The sequence below is a fragment of the Ochotona curzoniae genome, unplaced genomic scaffold (assembly GCF_017591425.1).
Source record: "Ochotona curzoniae isolate NIBS_2020 unplaced genomic scaffold, NIBS_Ocur_1.0 contig_2321, whole genome shotgun sequence".
Lineage (NCBI taxonomy): Eukaryota > Metazoa > Chordata > Mammalia > Lagomorpha > Ochotonidae > Ochotona > Ochotona curzoniae.
In genome coordinates this window covers 8122147-8140478 of record NW_024465421.1, presented here as the reverse complement: position 1 = coordinate 8140478, position 18332 = coordinate 8122147, and the positions used below count along the sequence as shown (strand labels likewise).

General features: G+C 55.0%; 1 protein-coding gene across 4 annotated transcripts; it reads right to left on the bottom strand.

Moving 5' to 3' along the window:
• Positions 1–369: 369 nt before the first annotated feature.
• Positions 370–16452, bottom strand: ITGAX (integrin subunit alpha X). 4 transcript variants are annotated; one of them, XM_040972960.1, is made up of 30 exons: positions 16359–16450; positions 15905–16010; positions 15376–15479; positions 14968–15038; positions 14713–14827; positions 13592–13722; positions 13324–13469; positions 12939–13092; positions 12536–12686; positions 11965–12038; positions 11728–11857; positions 11497–11639; positions 11198–11338; positions 10907–11116; positions 9550–9680; positions 9263–9420; positions 8990–9144; positions 8297–8428; positions 8115–8188; positions 7830–7971; positions 4928–5047; positions 4765–4844; positions 4578–4661; positions 2566–2644; positions 2366–2473; positions 2166–2249; positions 1866–1979; positions 1668–1769; positions 1341–1451; positions 370–832 (listed from the first exon to the last, which is right to left on the bottom strand). In XM_040972960.1, exons 1-30 carry the CDS (start codon positions 16393–16395, stop codon positions 734–736), a joined length of 3486 nt encoding a protein of 1161 aa, XP_040828894.1. In that variant the 5' UTR covers positions 16396–16450; the 3' UTR covers positions 370–733. The 4 variants fall into 4 exon arrangements, with proteins under 4 accessions (XP_040828894.1, XP_040828895.1, XP_040828897.1 ...); XM_040972961.1 differs by lacking the exons at positions 370–832; positions 1341–1451; positions 1668–1769; positions 1866–1979; positions 2566–2644 and having other exon boundaries at positions 16359–16452; XM_040972963.1 differs by lacking the exons at positions 370–832; positions 1341–1451; positions 1668–1769; ... (1 more) ...; positions 2166–2249; positions 2366–2473 and having other exon boundaries at positions 2579–2660; positions 16359–16452.
• Between the last annotated feature and the right edge of the window lie 1880 nt (positions 16453–18332).

Here is an 18332-nt window from a genome sequence, read left to right as displayed (position 1 = left end):
GCTGGGCTACCCTGTGCTGGAGGCCAGCCACAAAGACCTCAGCAAGCAGACCCTCCGTCCCCAGCTAGGGGTAGGAGTTAAGGAGCCGAGATTCAGTGTGGATGAAATCACACAGGAGGCAGGGGCAGCCAGGAAGCATGAAATGTCTCATGCTGCGTGCTCTGAAGCCACTTCCTGGACAGGGAAGTGGGGTTTGGTGCCAGGCTGGAGGGTCAGTGAGATGAACAAAGGGTGAGAGGTCTGTTCATTATTTTATATTTTTAATTTATTTATAAGATAGACAGAGAGATGTCCCAACCAATGGTTCACTCCCCAAATGCCTGCATTAGCCAGGGCTGAACCAAACTGAAGCCAGGAGCCCAAAAGTCCCATATGGGTGGCAGGGACCCAAATGCTTGGACCATCACCTGCTGCCTCCAAGGGTGTGCATTAGCAGGAAGACCACACTGCTGACCACGGAGGAAGGAAGGCTGATGCCTAAGGCTACACATATTTCTGGATACAACTTTCAGATCAAGGTCCTGGGAACCAGCAGGGACCCTGCCTTGACGTGACAAATGCGCTTCCCAGGCAGGAGTCTCCATGAACATGCTGCTTTTTCCCATGGGGAGAAAGCAGATGGACCCATCTCCCTAACACTTGGAGGAAGGCTTTTCCCTCTGCCCTTGCTGGCCTGATTCAGGTGGGAGCCGGGGGAGCCAGGAAACCCCTTGACAGGGGAGGAGGTCATTCCTCACTGTGCCACTTGGGGGTCCGATAGTGCATTTTCTGGAACAATCTGCCCGTTTGCTTCCTCCATCATTTCTTTGTACTGACGTTTGAAGAAGCCCACCTGCAGGGAGGAAGAAGACGAACAGGGCATTCAGTGGAAGAGAAGAGGATTAGGGTGGCGTGGGAAGGGCAGCTGTGTCCAGAGCCCTGCAAGGACCACCATCCCACACCAGAGGCTTGTGCAGGTGTCACTCAGACCCAGCCAGGATGCACTGAGCTGGGTGGCCATAGCTTCCTGATGATAACTCAAGATCCAGAGAGGATCCAGCTAAGGAGTAGTGAGAGGTGGAATTACTGTAAAACCCAGGGTTACTGCCTGCTATGGGGGTGGGGAGAGGCTGCAGGGAGATGGAGAAGAAAGGAAGGGAGGTGAGACAGGGTCTGCGAATCACACAGGAAGGCACAGACCGGATGGCCCTGAGAAGCCTTTTGTGGGTGGGAGGAGTTTCTCACCCAAAGCAACCAGGTGAGAATGTATTGGGTCCCCACAGTCAGCCAGCCCTTCACCACACTGCACAGCACATGGAGGTCCATGCAGAGGCAGCATGGAGAGCCAGGCCGGCACTCACCTTGTACAGCACGGCTGAGATGAGAGCCAGCAGCAGGAGGCCACCCACACAGCTGCCCACCACCAGGGGCACGGGATTGTGCACCTGGTACTCCTCCAGCACCGTCTCCACCTGTTGGTTCAGGCCTTGTTCATCCCAAGCCCCTCCCGGCATCCCCCTCTTCCCTCCTTCCTTTCTTCCCTCACTCATTCCCTGTTCCAAGGGCAAGAGGCAGAAGCACTGTGGGCTTGGGGTCAGCTGTGCCACAAGCATCCTCCTCCCTCCATGTTCGCTTTCCCACCCCCACAAGTAGGGGCAGCCCCAGGTGCCCTCCCAACCTGGCCCTACCTGGGCTTTCAAGAACATCTCCTGGCCTGGAAGCTGAGAGTATACAGATCTGTCGAAGGTCAGCTCAGCCATGCTCACCACCGACACCTTCTTGTGTGGCATCTGCAAGGGCAGGGGGCACTCAGGGTTCTTGCACCAGCCTGGCAGGAGGATGGCATAGATGCTGCCTGCAGGAGGGTCATGAGTGGGGTTACACACCTGGTTGAGCCAGGCAAAGCTGAGGGTGCCATTCAGCATGAAGTCTAGCTCCTCCTGGATGCCGAAGGAGGGGGCGTGGCAGCGGAACCTCAGGCAGTGGGCTACATTGCAGTCCTGCGGACAGGAGAAGCAACATTAGGCCAACAACAAGATGAGCCAGAGGCCACACGGCCCACAGAAGCGGCCTGGGGGAAGCAGCTGCTCAGAGGGTGTCCATGAAAGTGGGACAGGGAGACTAAAAGCACTCCCCGATGTGTGTATGTGGCAGGGGGCTGGGGGGACAGCCCGAAGCCCCCTTACCACCACAGGGCTCTTCTGAATGTGTGTCCCAAAGCCAGGTGCTGGGGGAGCTACTTTTTCCGAAGAGCACCGAACGGCCTGGTTCTAGAAAACACAGAGAGAACGAGGGACTCCGTCAGAACACGGGAACTCCATGGGGGACACAGGGCCCACCAGGGTAGGGGAAACACGGGGTGGAGCCACGCCTGGCCTCTGGGTACCTGAGGCTGGGACACCTCCACTTCCGTCCACATAGCAGCCCCGTTCAACTCCACAGGCACCCAGAAGTTGATGCTGAGTGGCAAGTCCCTCTGTCCCAGGTTGTTGACCTACACACAGGGCAGTAAGGACTCGGCCCAGGCCTGGGCCATGCTGTTCCCTGACTCCCCAGACCCCTCCTCCCCAGTACTCATCCACATGCCTGGTATCTGTGCTGGGCCACACTGCTGCCCGCCTTCTCAGAGGCTGAGAAGTTGAAGTACCTGGTGGATTGCTCATGGCTGCAAAGAGAGAAGGCTAGGGTAGGTTCCGGGGTCTATGAGTAGGCTAGGACTTGGAGTGTGGTGGCTAGGCATGACTAGTGGGGCTGTGGGTGGGCCCAGACCAGGCCCACAGCTGAGTCCAGGATAAAGGAGGATTTAGGAAGCAGAAGTAGGGGGCCTGTTCAGGAAGCTGCCTGTGGGGGGCCAGGGGCGGGGTGGGGGCACTGCTCAGGGAGCCACCTGCAAAGGGCAGCACCCACGGCTCATCCCTCACACTCTGGTTTTCCTAGCAGCCCTTCCTGGGCGTGAAGCACATGGTCAAGATTTAGGGAAACTCAGCTTTGCTGAGCAGCAGCGACCTGGGCACAACCCCTTCCCATCTCTCTCAGGCTCTCGCAGGAACCCTTCTCTTGCCTTTCCTTGGCTTTTTCCAGCCTGAGGCTTGGAAGTGAGGGCAACTAACAAATCACTGACTTTATAAAGTACCCTGAGACCAACTCAGCTCTTGCCATCACAAGGTGGCTGGTCCCACACTTGAGTGTCCTCTAGTTCAGTGACCCCTGCAGGTGTGGCTGGGCTGGAGGGACACACTTACCCTGCCTGTGGGTCCCCAGCAGGAGACATCAGAACCCCAAAGTGAACAAACTGGGAAATGGTACCAGGCTTGGGAGCTCCCAGATGTGCGGGTGCAAACTAGAGGTGGGTGGACAGCATGCGGGCATGTCCCACAAGGACATACTATGTCTGCTGCTGACTGCATGAACTCGGGACATTGCAAAACTTGGTTGCCAGTACACAGAAGTATGCCAGCACAGGGACCAGCACACAGCAGCACTGAGAAGGCATCACCCAGACACTTGAGCTGACCTCTGCGTTTCCCAATGCCTCTTCTAACCTTCACAGCCTCGACCTTCTGGGCAGTGTGCCCCTGACCCCCAGTTCTGCAGAGGCAGGACATCTGCCCTTATCCTTCCTCAAGGTGACTGGGTAAGACTGGAGGGTAGAGGACAAAGACTGTTCCTCACACAGAACACCTGTCCTGTCCAAACACCAGGGGCCCCTTTGAGAGTCTGCTGGTCAAGCTCAAGGTTGTGGACCCTTCAGCACTGAGTAAAAATGCCCCTCAAAGAAGGTCCCAGCACTACTCATCCCCACTCCACCCTTCATATCACACACGCACACACACAGAGAGAGAGAGAGAGAGAGAGAGAGAGAGAGAGAAAGAGAGAGAGAGAGAGAGAGAGAGAACAGTTGCCCTTGCTGAGAATCCTTTCTTGGATTAGGTTCATGTTGCTTCTCATGAAGGCTGCAAGAACCTCCAAGTCAGGAGCTTGCCTCATCCCTCCTGGGGTACCCAAGAGAACCTGGAGCTTTTGAGGCCTGTCACCTCTAAGGCAGGATATGATGGTGGTGATGGTGGTAGTGATAGTGAAGATGATGATGATGGTTATGATGGCGACAGTAATGATATCACAGTCATAACAGACCCACAGTCGGTAAGCAGTGTGAGCAGCAGTCCCCACCCCTTCAGAAGGGCAGCTGCTTCAACACGGGTGTGGTTTGTCTCCCTAAATACATGCAGCAAGGTGGTAAGTTCAATGTGCAAAGAGGGTACTGTCCAGAGACAGATCCTCTGGACAGTGATGAGGTGTGGCTAGTGTCCCTAGGGGAGAATTTCTGTGATGGGATCAAGGTGGCCTTATAAGAGGAAAAGAAGGCACACACACACACACACACACACACACACACACAGACAAGGGCAGACACATGTGTCCCCCATGGGCTACCATAGGATGCATGGTGCCCCCTCACACTCCACCAGCGAGGCCAGGTGAAACCCTTAGACCTTGCCAGCCTGATTCTGGGGATTCCATGGAGGAGGAAGAAACAGACTCCAACAGGGACAGTTAACCATCCACACATCCAGTGAAGAGCTCCTGGGAGGACCCACCTGCTGACGATCACGTAGACAGCATACATCACCGGCAGCTCCAGCTGGAAAAAGCTCTTGCTGGTCCTGGGTGTATTATTCTCACTGGACAAAGAGGAGAGGCCCAGTTGCCAAGAGCCCCAAAGGAGGAGGGGGCGGGAGGGCTGGGGCTCAAGGGAAGCTGCCCCCCAGGCCTGGCCCAGCACACCTGCTCACATTGGCTGTCAGAAGCAGCCGATTTCCCAGCTTGGCCCTAGGGGAGACGTCGAAGGTAGCCAAGAAGGTGATCTGAGGATGAGGTAGGAACAGGTCACAGGGGAGCAAGACAAAGGCAGGGTGGAGGAACGGGAGTGCACGGGAGTCAAGCCAACCTGGGTGCCCCCTCGAAAGATCAGGTGCTTGAGGCTGCAGCTGGTGCTGCTGGCATCCTGGCTCCCGAAGGGGACAACGCTGTCACATGTCAGGCGCGGGGAATGTAGCTGACTCTGGGCCTGGCAAAGGTAGGTGAGAAGTTGTGAATATTCCAGTTCAGTGAGGAAGTGATGCTGTTCCTGGCAACTACTTTAAGGTTATGCATTTTTGTTTGTTTTGTTCAAAAATTTACCTATTTTCCTTTGAAAGACAGAGTTCCAGAGGGAGGAGAGACACAGTGAGAAGCCCTCCACCCACTAGTTCATTCTCCAAATGACAATAGCCAGAGCTGAGTTGGCTGAAATCAGGATCCCAGAATCTTCTCTGGACCTTCTGCATGGACTCATGGGCCAAAAGACCTGGGCCATTCTCCACTGCTCACCCTCACCCCAGATACATTAGCAGGGAGCCAGTTCAGAAGTGGAGAGGCAGGATTCAAACCAACACCCACATGGGATGCTGGCACTACAGAGGAAGGCTTAACCTTCATGATGCCAGACCCCAAGGCTGCTTGCTTCTTAAAAAGATCCTCAGGCACTATCTTAGCAAACTTCCTACAAATGTAAAATCTCAAATTATTAATTTTCCTTTTGTATTTATTGCTGGAGGTTTCTTTTTAATTATAGAAATGCTAGCCATTTAAAAAGCAGAGATTAAAAAAAACCAACTACCCACCACTTAGCTATGTGCCAACATCCTTCTATGGTTAGATGCAGCCACCCTCCACTTATTTTCCTGAATAACTTACAGCACATTCCAGATCACACTGTTTCATCCAGATCTACTGTGGCTATTTCACCCAACAAGCCAACTTCTCAATATACCAACAGGCCGTGTTCGGTTTTCCCAGATTGTCTTGTTACAACTCCTCTGTACAGTCAATATTCACCAAGGCCTGCCATGGCTTGTATAATGGCCTGGGTGTCCCTGCCAAGATTTGTGTTTAAGGTCTTGGTCTCTGGGGTGGTTCCACTGGGAGGTGGCAGCAACTTTGGGGAGCATGTGGGGTGTGGGAATGTGGTGGGAGGTCCTGAAGTCATGGAATTGCTGAGGGTGGTTATTGGGTACAGAGGTTGAAATGCCACCTGGGACACCCATATCCCATTGTTGGGTCCCTGTCACCCATATGGGAGACCTGGATTAAATTCCCAGGCTCTGGCTTTGGCCTGGCCCAATCCCAGCTGTTGCAAGTATTTCAGTGAGTGAAAGATCTCTCTCTCCTTCTCTCTCTTTCCCCCTCCCTCCCTCTGTCTTTCTTAAGATGAAACTATGCGATCCCCAGCTGTCTCCACCTTCCTGTCTGCAGATGGAAGCTCATCCTTAAACACTCACTCCTCTCTGTGAAGTAACTGGAACCAGAAAGGCCCTTGCCAGAACTGACCGATGCCAGTCAGTGGACTTGAAACATGAACTTTAACCTCCAATAGTGTGAGATAAGTCAACCTTCACATGGCCATCTTCTCCCAGGAGAATGTTCTCGCTGGGAATACTGGACTCAGTAACCCTCACTGAGACCCTGGTGTGAATAAACCAGGATTATTTGCTCTAGACACCAAGACATCATTCACATCATTGAGTGTGATGAGGACATCCCCACTGTTCAGGACTGAAGAGGGAGGCAAAATGACCCAAAGCCTGGGGCTCATTCTAAAGTCCTTCAGCAAAGAAGGAAGGGAACAGGGTGGAGTAAATACAGCAAATACAGTTATTCAGTTAGGTTTTTGCAAAGTGTGTTAAACTTCTTCCTACTTCTGCCAATATTTAAAGTTTTTCACAGTGACATTTCAATTTTAAAAGTCTATTGTTGGTGCCAGTGTTGTAGCGCAACGAGTGAAGCCACTGCCTGCAGTGCCAGGATCCCGTATGAGTGTCAGTTCACTTTTGATCCAGCCCCTGACACCCGGATGGGAGACCCGGATGAAGCTCCTGGCTTCAGCCTGACCCCAGTCCCAGCTACTGCAGCCTTTCAAGTAAACAGATGAATCTCTCTCTGATTCACTGTGATCCTAGTTCTGTCTTTTAAGATTAATGTTGGCAGGCATCATTCCTTCCCTGCCTTCAGGAAGCAATGCGCTTTGGATCACAGCTGTGCTTGTTCAGTGCTCACATGCACAGCTGCTTCCCTGCATAACAGCAGAGCCACACAGCTGTGGCAGACACTGGCAAAGCACAGCGTGTTTGGTTGGCAGTGCAGCTTTGTATGGAAAACCTGGGCCAAGCCCTGAAGCAGGGCAACCAACAAGTTCAACCCCTTCTTCAACAGAGCAGCGTTTGAAAACACGCGAAGGATCCTGCTGGTGCCACGGTGCTATTAGGGCTCCACCCTGGATGCTGGCAGCCCATATCAGAGCACCCAGCCCTGCTCTGCTTCCAATCCAGCTCCCCAAGAAAGCAACAGAAGATGGCTTGAGTGCTTTGGCCCTTCCACCCACGTGAGAAGCCAAGGAGGAGCTCCAGGCTCCTGACTTCAGCCTGGCCCAGCCCCAACCATTGTGGCCATGTGAGCAGTGAACCAGTATATGGAAGACCTCTCTTCCCCGCCCCCCCCCCGTCACTCTGCCTTCCAAATAAGTGAAGTATTTTTTTTTAAAAAAGGCATACATGAAGGTTATGTCTTTCCTTACAGGAAGAATGCTCATATGACATGAAGCACCAAGAATGCTCCCAGGCACCCAGCCCTGAGGGTCAGTGTCCATGAACACAATGCCCAGTGTGGACCCCTGCATGATCCACACCCACCCGAGCAGCGCCTTGGCTTTGGGGAAGCTGCAAGGCAGACGCACCCGGCCTGAGCTTGGAACCCCAGCACAGATCTGTGGGCATGCCCAGTCCATCACCCCCTGCAGTTCCCTGGACAAATACCTGGATCCTTGCCACGCGCCGATAGGACACCCCGGCCGGATAGGAGAAGGTGATCGTGGTTCCATAGGAGTCTTCACCATCATTCCGCACATTCACATCCAGGTTCAGCTCCAGGTGGTTCCCCACGAGCAGAGTCTTCAAGCTGGGGATCAGGAGCAGGGAGAGGAGAGGGTTCTGTGACTGCAGAGAGAGAAAGTCTGGGGACAAAGCATGGGTGGGATGGGAGATGGCAGAGCTGGGAGGGAGTGCCAGGACACAAGGATGGGGTTAAGGAGCACCTCTCACCCCGAGATGCTGAAGGAGATGGCAAGGTCGTCCTGGCAGATGTGGTCAGCTCCACAGTTCTTCTCAAAGGGAAGCTGAGAGAAAGGCCACAGGGCAGGGCAGGGAGAGGGGTTTCCATGCCGTCCAGAGTCCCCCCTGTCCCCCACCACACACAGAAACCCTCACCCCACAGCAGGACTCACAGACGCCGTGAAATATCTCTGAGCATCCATGGCCAGCATGGGTCGGAGTTGTCTAAAGGAAGGGAGGGGGCTGCCCACCAGAGAGAAGTTGAGACGCAAGATGATGGGGGTCACGACATCTTCCACACAGGCCTGGAAAACCACGAGTGGGGAAGGGAAGTCACCGGCTGCTTCGGCCTCTGCCTCTATAACGTGGGCAGCACCTGTCCTCCACGGGCACTCAGCAGTGTCCTGCTAACCACAGCCTGGGCCCTCACTGGCCCCACCCAACCCTCTCGCTTTACTCAGCATCTTCTCCAGTTTGCTCGCCCAAGAGGCCCCCCGAGGATCCCCTCTGCTGTCTGGCCCAGTTTTATCTCCCTCCCCTGTCTCTACCACCACCTGATGTCTATCATCTAAAACCTGGGTTTGCTCTCCCTCCCTCACATGCCCGTTTGTCTCCTGTCCTGTCTCTATCCTGGAAGAGCTGTTGGATATATCTATGTCCAAAGAATGACTGAAGGAACGGGGCTCGGAGCTCCCATGCGCATGCTCCCGGGCAGCCACATCCTCCCGCCTGCCAGTAGCTGAGAATCTCTTACACTGGAAGATGATTTCATTCACTCAGTCATTCACTCACTCATCCACTAATAGGTGGATGATGCTTGCAGGGGGCTGGACTGAGGCTGAGCCCCACCTCCCGAAGCCCCTCACCTGGAGGAGCAGTGGCACTGTTTCACAATGCTGCTTCAGCCCGAGGGTTTGGTGTCGCCTCAGAGTCCACAGGTTTGTCTCCTTGAAGAGGGCACGGGGATTCAGGCGGCCGGGGTCCAGGGCAAGGTCAAAGGTCACAACACTTTGGAGATCATCTGCAGGGACAAGCAGTGTGTGGAGGATCCAGGAATTGCAAGAGGCAAAGCGGGAGACAGGAGTCCATGGCTGGGAGTGATATGGGGGCTGCAGAAGTCAGAGGAAGGGAAGACTTACCCAGCTGGGTCTTGGAAATTTCGTAAACACGAAGGCAGATGGTAGCATCCCCCAGGGCCTGAGCAGGGGCCACCTGCTCCTGACACTCAAACACAGACCTTGCCACCTCTGTAGGTCTGAAGCCCATGTCCACCTTCACCCTGAGGATAGGTCTGGTCCTGAGGAGCAGAAGCCAGAGTTGACCATGGGTCCCTGTCCTCAGGGAGCACAGCCTGCTCTGGGCTGGGGCAGAATCCTCATCTGGACCTGGGACCCCACTGGAAATGTTCAAGGAAGCCTGGACTCACCTGAGCAGCAGCACTTGTCCCTGGGCTCCCACGGCCAGGTCCACGAGGCCATCCCCAGTGAGGTCCTGTCCCCCGCTCAGAGACTGCCCAAAATACTGGAGCCCAGGGGACAGCTGGGAGCCTGTGATCCTCTGGGCAGAGAGGCAGGGGAGTCAGGGCAGGGCAGGCTGCTATGCATCAGGGGCAGTTTATCCTCCATGGGTCCAGGGTTGGAGGCTTGTGGAGGTGGTAGTCCCTGCCAATACCGGCATCCCATAGGGGCACTCCAGTGTCCTGGCTGCTCCATTTCCCATCCACTCCCTGCTTATGGCTCAGAAAAAGCAGCAGAGGATGGCCCAAAGCCTTGGGATCCTGCACCCACATGGGAGACCCAAAAGAAGCTCCTGGATCCTGGCTTTAAATTGGCTCAACTCCATCCATTGCGGCCACTTGGGGGGTGAATTGGTGGATAAAAGTTTACAAGAAAAACAAAAGAGCTATAATGTGATACAGACAATAGCTCAACCTGCAAGTACCAACATCCCATGTGGGAACCAGGTCATGTCCCAGCTGTTCCATGTCTGGTCCTGTTTATGGAAAGCAGTGGTGGATGGCCTAAGACCTTGGGACTCTGTACCCATGTGGGAGACCCAGAATAAGCTCCTAGCTCTTGGCTTCTGATCAGCTCATTTCCAGCTTTGCAACCAGCTGGGCAGTGAACCAGGGGATGGAAGATATTTCTTTCTGCCTTTCCAATAAAAAATAGATAAATCTTAAAAAGAGAGAGAGAGAGAATGAGAGATGGAGCCTGGTAGGATATGGGCGAACCATCAGGGACGTGGCAGCTTCACTTAACTTTCTGAGAGTTGTTGTAAAAGGCCATGACCCACCCCGTGCTGCCATCTCTGGCTTCCTGTCCTGCCAGGCCATCTCCACCTCTCACACATCCTCCAGCAATGATGTCATCTACAGTGGTGTGACACAGCCAGGGAGCCCTCATTGGGGCCAGGCCTGTGTTGCTAGGTCTTCTCACACTGTGAGCCAAAATGACAACTCTTTTCTTTCTATAATACTAGACCTCAGCTATCTTATTATAGCAACTGAGTATGGACTAACAAGGAAAGGAAATAGTGGGAAATCAGAAAGAGGAACAAGCAGGTGGGGAGAAGACAGAAAGAGGAGTAGGCACTGGCAAAGGCCCCCTAGAATGGCCTCAATGGGAGAGGCGGGAGTGAGCAGGTGACTGGGAGGCAAAACCTGGTGTTCCCCAAGTGCAGAGTCAGGCACATGGCAGAAAGCAAGGCAGTGGCCAGCTGGCTGTGGGAAGGGCTGGGCGAAGCAGGGGGGAGGCTGTGCAGTGACAGAGATGGTGACCCACCTGGCTGTAGGTGGGGCTGATGTCCAGCCCTCGGGTTCCATGGAATAGGTAGACAGCACCCTGATTCTCTTGCTCTCCTGGGGCCCCGATGGCCACGTCTGTCAGCTCATCTTCATTCACGTCCCCTAGCACCGTTAGGGCTGCCCCAAAGCGGCTCCAGGGGTGGCCCTGTTCCCCACGGAGAATGGCCTGGCACTGCCACACAGCCCGCTGTTGAATGAAACCAATGTCAAGACTGTGGCCAGGCAAACACTTCGCCTCAAACCAGGGCAGGTCCTTTGAGCCACTCACCCCCTTTGGCAAGGGACACACAAACACGCGGCCCCCTCGTGTCTGCTCGTAGTAGTGGGGGGCCCCAATGAGGACCAGGTCGGTGTTGCCATCTCTGTCTACGTCTACCGAGCACAGGGAGGCCCCAAAGTAGGAGCCGATCTGGAGGCAGAGGCTGTGGTCATCCGCCTGCCCCCACCACGACACCGCTTCCTCTGCCCAGGTACCAGCACCCACCCTTTGCACCCCAGGTTCCCTCGCCTTCTCCCCCTGTGCCTCCTTCCCACCCTTTTGCCCGTTCAAGCTCCCTGCACACTCACCTGGGACCCCACGACCTCGGCCCTCGGCTCCCACTGCGTGGACGTCTGAGTGAAGAGAACGACCTTCCCGGTGTGCTGGTAGCGAGGCGCCCCCAGCACCAGGCTCTGCACCCCCTTCCAAAGGGTCAGCTCACTGGAGTAACCTGAGGGGGCAGAGCTCAGCACCAGGCTGCCTTCCTGGCTCTCTGGCTCCTGGCCCTTCCCTCCCACCCCACCCTGGCCTTTCCTCACCCAGGTATGAGTCCCTCATGTCCACGTTGTACTGAGACACGTTGATGAAGGTGGGATTCATGCCTGTGGGGTACAGGAAGGCACCCCCAGACCAGCTGAAGCTGCCCACAGCCCCCAGCACTGGGCCATCCTGGGGAAGGAGGAGGAGGGGAGGATTTGGAGGCTGAACGGGAGTCTCTGCCCAACCTACCTTTCTGACGCATCTCCCTCCTGTGCTACCCTAGCGGCCCCACTCACAGTCATAAACAGTGCACTGAAGCCCTCTTGGGCCATCTCCTGCTCAAAGGAGCTGCTCCTGGTGGTTTCCGTCCCTGGGGAGAGGTACAAGGCTTGTGTTTGCTGGGAGACAGACAGGCTCGGCTGCCCCTCCCCTTGGAGACCAGCCCCTGGCTGGTGCCCGTGACAGTGTTATCTGGGTCTAATAGGAAAAGCAGTGATGGAATTCTCAAAAAACAAACAAACAAAAAAAACCAACTTTTTTTTTTTTTTTTCATTTGGAAGGCATAGCAATGGAGAGAGAGAGACAGATCATCCACCAACTAGTTATCTCCCCGAAATGCCCGTAACAGTGGGGCTGAGCCAAGCCATAGCCAGGAGCTCGGGGGGCAGGGACCCAAGTACTTGGGCCACTTCTCACCAACTCCTAGGATGTGCACAAGTGGGAAGCTGGAGGAAAAGTGAAAGCAAGGCCGATCCCAGGTGTTCTGAGTGGGATGTGCACGCCCCCAGGATTGACTTAGTCCTCTGGGCCACCGTGTCTGTCCCCATGGCTACCTATTTCTGAGTGGCATCTCCATCCTGAACTCACCCTCAATGGCAAAGATCTTCTCCTTCAGCTGGTTTTGAATTTCCCTCAATGCATCAAAGTTGTCCACTCTAAATACGTGTTCTGTGGAGGGCTTCGAGGCAATGTCATCTAATTCCTTCCGGGAATTGATGCCTTGGAAAGCAGACCCCACCTGTTCCCAGGAAACCAATCAAGTGGCTATGCCTCAGGTGTACTGGACACTCCTGTCTCCAAATAGCTCTGCAGGGTACAGACAGCTCTCAGAAAAAAAAAAAAAAAAGGATCCTGGACCCCCAGGCCAGGGGACAGCTTTCCTCCTTGGGACAGCAGGAGCAAGAGAAACTGAGGTTCCATCACGGAAAGGAGAGTTGCTCAAAGAGACAGTCCCAGGCAGAAGAGGCGGATGCACACCCCCAAGCCCTACCCCAATTGCGTAGCGAATAATGCCAGCATTCTCAGCCAGGGGGATGACTGCTGGGTAATCCAAGGGGTCTCTATACTTCTGGCCATCAGTGATGACGATGAGGATCCTGGTGGCATCTTTGCGGGCCCCATTGGAGTCAATGAACACATTCTGTCTGTTGGGGAAGAACAGGATCCAGAGAACTGCGAGCACTCACCCCAACAGCAGTGTGGAATGAGGAGGTGCCCCTTCCTCCTGGAGACCCCAGTACCCCTCTGGGAAATCCCCAGCTTGGCAAGACGGGCAGGGACTGGATTTCAATGCTGGCCTGGCCTTTTCTTGGGAAGACAGACGAAGCCCAAATAAACACCTTGTAATGACCACCCTGGGAATAGCCAGGACTCACACAACCCATTGGATGGCTGTAGCCGTGTAGGTGGCCCCCCCTAGCTTTGGCACAGAATCCAACAAGCTTAGAGGGTCTGAGCTGGAGATGAAGTTGTTGAAGCTGAAGTGCATCTGGACACGGTAGGAGAATTGCACCAGGGAGAACTAGGAGAACCACAGAGGCTGGGGTCTGAAGCTGCTCTGCCAGAGCCCCAGCCCTCTCCCCAGTCAGATCCCTTAAGCCTTGGTTTGCCCCAAGCCCAGGCTCCCCGCCCCCGAACCCATACTTGGGTGCTGGGTCTGGAGAACTGGGTCATCACAGCCCTCACGAAGTTCAGCATGATGGCAAAGTTATCGAGGGTGATGCTGCCCGAGCCATCAATCAGGAATGCAATGTCCTGCTCCTGCCTGGGGCACTCTGCAGAAGGGGTGACACCAGCCTGTAAGGGACACTCCCAGAACATAAGACCTCAGCTTTACGGCCATCAGGGTTGGACCATGACCTGGTCCTGCTCCTGCTCAGGAGCAGGCTTCCTACCACTCCTGCCTGGAGAAGGGCCCATCAGTGCCCAAAAGTCCCAGAAAGAGGCCATGCCTGGGATGAGCCATAATAGGCCCCGGCATGGTTGCATTAACCCAGGGAAGCCAGGCCCTGTGCCTCAGCCTGCAAATGCACTCACAGGCACACACACAGCCATAGATACACATGTGCATGCACTCCACCATATATGCACCTGGGCATACACACAAACACACATGTACACACACACATATTCACATTCACATGGGTATATACAGCCACGGATACACACGCACACACCCACACAGCCACAAACACGGGCACACAAAACCTTGTGCACACACATACACACAGATACATGCATACACGTGGTCATATATACACATGGGTGCACACACATACACACACTCATATGCACATGGGCACACACAACTGTATACACACGTGGGTGCCCACGCACATATACACACGCTACTGGCTTCACCCTGACAAACTAACTGGTGAGCCCCCAGGATGCACCGGATGCTGGGGACAGCAGCTAAGGACGTTAATTGAGTCCTAACCTCCAGCTGGGCACTGTGCTACACGTTGGCCATGGATCAGTTCACACTACTTGCAGTGCAGGGTGTGTTATCACCCACATCTGATAGAAAAAGAAACTGAACCCCCAGAAAAAAGAAACAGAACCTCACCAGAGAGAAAGGTCCCTGGTGAGGTCACAGAGCAGGAACGTGGCGGGGCTGAGCGTGACAGTGGGCAGTGGCTCACTGTGCCACTGCATGACTGTCCCAGAGCCTCCGTTCCCTCTTCCATCTGACAAGAATGCCCGTTGCAGTCCAGAGTGGGTGTGCACGGATCCCCCAAGGATCTGGTGACCCCAACACTTACCTTGCATGGCAGCCGGGAGCCTCTGGGACAACTGGAAGGGGTGGCTCAACAGGAAACACAGACCAGTCAAATGTATGTTCTCCTTGCATGCATGCTGCACCGTGGGACCACAGGCCTGGGGACAAAGGGGGCTTGTAGAGGGGCTGTCCATGTTCCCTCCCACCATCCCAAACCAGCACCCACACCTTCCACAAGGCCCCCTGCCACAGGCCTGGGTCCCCACTCCTTGTCTTAGGATCCCTCCTGTGAACTCACCAGCAGCCGGGAGGGATTGGTGGCAGCTGCCAGGGACAGGCCCAGGGACATGTTCACAGCCTCAGGGGGCACTGGGTAGCGAAGGGGGGAGAAGGACAGACATGCGTATGGTCACCCACAGGGGATAACCATAGGTACCAGGCAGGGGTTCCCTTGGCCTGTGGGGACACAGAGGTCTGACAGGTCAAGGGGCACCTGGGTGGTGGGAGAGGAGCAGGGAGGCGCTGCCGAGCACAGCAGGGGCATCTACAGACAGAAGAGAGGCTGAGGAGCTAATCTCCAGACTCACACTGCTCCCCCAGAACACAGACATGACGGGTCAGCCCAGGTGTGTTCCCTGGGACTGTTGGGGGCTGGGGAGCGGGTGGGCAGTCCCAGCCCTGGGCCCCAGGCAGGTGCAAAGCTCACCCTGCAGGTTGATGGGCTCACATGTGCCCGTGCCGTATTTGCACTGGTAGAGGCCGCCTGTCTGGTTGGCCGCCGTTATTTCCTGGGGGGCTCCAACCACCACCCTGGTGGGAGAGAGGGACAGAAAACACTGCAGTCACAGCAAGGACACCAGAGCCCAACCGCTGCTCCAGGGAGCTTGGCCTTGGTCTTCCCATCTGTGAATTCCATGACAACTTAAACTTTCATTATTGGGCAGACTTTCTGTTTCGTCCTGTGATGTATGCCCAGCTCCCGAGATGCGCAGTAGGCAAATGTCTGTTGAATGACTGTTCAGCTGGTCCTACATCTTAAGACCCATTCAGGGTCCTGCAGAGCGTGCCCGGCACTATGGCTGGTAACACGGTAAGTGCTCAATAAAAGCTGTGCTAGAACAGTGCCCGCTATCCATCCCAGGGGATGGACACATCTGTCAGAGCAAAGTTTGCAAATAATAGTAGAGTGAGAGGGAAGAGGAGCTGGCCTTAGCTGGTCATCCCTGGGGCCTCACCACGAGCCGTCGTACTGGGCCACGCTGTGTCCAAAGCCAGCACTGGGCATGCGGAAAGTGCTTGGCTGCTCCGTTTCCAAATTGAAGCAGAGAACAGAAGCGACAGCTAGGAGGAAGATGCAAGAAGAGAGCTTGGAGCAGCTTCTCCTGTCCACCCCTACCTCACCACCACACACTCAGGTTCGTTCCGCCCCTCCTTGATACGGCATACGGATGGCCCTCTACCACTTGCCCGGGAAAGCCTGGGATGACTCCTGACATCTCCCCCAGCAACCCTGGAAGTCTCCCCACACTGATTCTTCAATATCCTCTCCCTCCACAAACTCCAGAACCCACTCGTGTCTGAGCCTCACTCCCCACCAGGTCCTTGGTCCCACCTGCTAAGACCCCCTAGGGAGGAAACCCTAGGTCGCTTGGATCCCTGAGAGCCCTCCTCCTGGGGACCCAAGTTCACCTGCAGACAGCAGCAAGGCTGTGCTGGTTCTGCTCATGGCTGGAAGGTGCAGGCTGAGGCTCTTGGCTTCTGGGCAGCAGCATGAACAACTGGACCAAGGTACAGAGGAAGCAAGAGAGTAGTCAAGAGTGGTCAGGTGGCCCAAGGCGGGGAGGGAAGTGGGCAGAATGACTCAGAGCAGGAGGGCGGGGACCGTGACCGAAATGGGCAGAAGCAGGGGCCGGGGCAGCCCACATGAGAGCAGGCCCAGTCTCCACTCAGAGCGCCCCCTGGCCTTGCCTTGGCTGGACAGAATGCCACTCACCTTTTCCCAGTTCCCTCCTTGTAACATCAGAAGGTTCCCCTTGACCTCGAAGTCCTAGACAACCTGCAGAGGGAGACAGCAGTCCCTGTGGACCTCCATGGAAATGCTGGTAGAAACCCCTACTGCAGACCTGAAATCTCCGTGCTCCAAGATCTGGCATCAGACCAAAGGAGGAGTACAGAGTATGTGTGCCCGTTCATTCATTTTCTGTTCTTCAGCTCACATAGGTAGGGCTGAACATGCCAGCATCTGCCCTGTGCTGTGGGGAGCAGGCACAGACTACCAGCCCCAGCTATGGGGTCAGAACAGGTGGCAAGAGCTAAACTAAGAGTGGCAGGCTGAGAGGGAAGTCAGAGGTCAGAGGCGTCTTCTCCTAGTGTGGTCGCTTTCCAGGGAGGCTTCCAGAAGGAGGTGTCCTTTGGGCTGGTCCTTAAAGGAAAGGGAGGTGGAGACTCCAGAGAACCAGGTTTTAGAAGAGATAGTAGCCGGTTATGGCTGTGCCATCAGCCCCCCTCCCCCCCCAAGAGCTGCGACAGAGCGGGGAGGTGGGAAGGGATGTAGACGGGGCTGTGGCAAGGAGGGGGAAGGGGAAGCAGGCGCTGGAAACCCCCTGAGGCCCTGCTTCTATCCAGGGAATGGGGGAGGACTGAGCGGTCCCTGTGTCCTTGGAGAAGGCTACAGGCCAAACCGCTGCAGACACATCCACCAGCGGGGAGAGGCTGGGGGCCTGCGGTGGACCTGCAGACGGGGGCTGAGGCCAGCTGACCGGAAGCAGAAGGGTGGTAGACCCTGAGCCACAGAGCACTGGAATACAGAGGGTCTTGGTCAGGAGACTTCAAGCTGTGGGTTTTGTGTTTTGTTGTTGTTGTTACTATTTGTTAGGGTTTTTTTTTTTTTTTGTCTCAAGATTTTCATTTATTTATTTGATTTCTTTGAGCAGTGGAAAGGAAAACAGAGAGAAACTTTCCATACATTGGTCTGCTCCACAAATGCCCGCAGCAGCCAGAGCTGGGCCAGGCTGAAACCAGGAGCCAGGAGCTCAGTTTGAGTCTCCCATGCAAGTTGCAAGGACCCCACCACTGGAGCGATTGCTTGCTGCCTCCCAGGAGAGCTGTCAGCAGGAAGCTGGCATCAAGCCAGCTGAGGAAGATCCACAACCCCAACCAAGTACTGGGATGCTGGACACCAGCTTAACTATTAGGACAAATACCACCACCACCCCCAATTTGGGGGATTATTTTCCCCCTAAGATTTATTTGTTTATGTGAAAGGCAGAGGAAGCAAGCAAGTGAAATACAGAGATCTTCCAGCTACTGGTTCACACCCCAAATGCCCACACAGCCAGAGCTGGGCCAGGCTGAAGCCAGGAATCAGGAGCTCCACCCAGGTTTGCCAGGTGGTTGGCATAACTCCAAGTACAGGGACCATCTTCCACTACCTTCCCAGGTTGGTAGGAAGCCAAATTAGGAGCAGAACAGCCAGGACTAGAATTGACTCCATCGTGGGATGGCAGAACCACTTAACCTGCCGAAACAACACAGCAAAACAGAATACAGTGTTCAGGAATGCTAGGAAGAGCACATTCGGGTTTATTTTGGGGTATTATCGTTACTGCTCCATGGCTGTTATTGAGAATGCAGCAGGTTCCTGGGAAGCTCCAGGAAACGGTA